General features: G+C 71.1%; 1 protein-coding gene across 1 annotated transcript in view; it reads left to right on the top strand.

The window, feature by feature from the left end:
- The first annotated feature begins 370 nt into the window (after positions 1–370).
- GINS2 (GINS complex subunit 2 (Psf2 homolog)) overlaps positions 371–785 on the top strand; it is a 20,097-nt gene continuing 19,682 nt past the window's right edge. Inside the window, exon 1 of the mRNA XM_006888791.1 lies at positions 371–460. Within this exon, the coding sequence (XP_006888853.1) occupies positions 371–460 (90 nt within the window). The remainder of the gene's footprint in view (positions 461–785) is intronic.

Below are 785 nucleotides of genomic sequence, written 5' to 3' on the forward strand. Positions count from 1 at the left end.
GGGCTCCTGAGCGCGGCCCAGCGAGCGCACCTGCCGCCCATGAGCGGCTGCTGCGGGCGCGCACGGGCCCGGGGAGGACGCGCGCAGGTGCGTGCTACGGGGCACGAGACCCACGCACGGCCACGGGCACGCGGCGCGCGCAGCGAGAGCCCCGCCCGCCCGCGGGGCGGGGTCTGCAGCGGCTCGACCACTCGTCAGGCTCGTAACAACCACGCTTTCCGCCTCTCGCCGCTCCTCGGAGAGCTCTGCTCTGCCATTGGTCCCGGGGAGGCCTCTTCCGGCGGGGGGCGGGCCCTGCGCCGTGGCGGGAAACTGTGGCTCGGGGCGTCTCCGCTGAAGGGACGCTGAGGTGCTGACCGCGGCCGGAGCCATGGACGCCGCCGAGGTGGAGTTTCTGGCCGAGAAAGAGCTCGTGACCATTATCCCTAACTTCAGCCTGGACAAGATTTACCTCATTGGGGTAAGGAGCGCCGGGCCCGGACGCTAGGTCCGACTGACCCTGGTGGTCACCTGGCCGGGAAGTCCCCCCACTCCAGTGTGTCCGTGAGTCCCTGTGTGTGAGTCAGTCCCCCCGACCCCGTGTGTCCGTGAGTCCCCGTGTGTCTGTGAGTCAGTCCTCCCGACCCCGTGTGTCCGTGAGTCCTTGTGTGTCCGTGAGTCAGTCCCCGTGTGTCCCCCGCCCTGGCGCCGTCCTCTCCACGGGGAAAGGCCTCGTGACCTGCAGGGTCGGTCTCCGCCTCGGTGCGCGGGTGGACGGGGGTCCGGGTCCCGGGTGGACGGGGGTC

Source organism: Elephantulus edwardii, unplaced genomic scaffold, assembly GCF_000299155.1.
Source record: "Elephantulus edwardii isolate Elephantulus edwardi_28Jun2011 unplaced genomic scaffold, EleEdw1.0 scaffold00072, whole genome shotgun sequence".
Classification (NCBI taxonomy): Eukaryota; Metazoa; Chordata; class Mammalia; order Macroscelidea; family Macroscelididae; genus Elephantulus; species Elephantulus edwardii.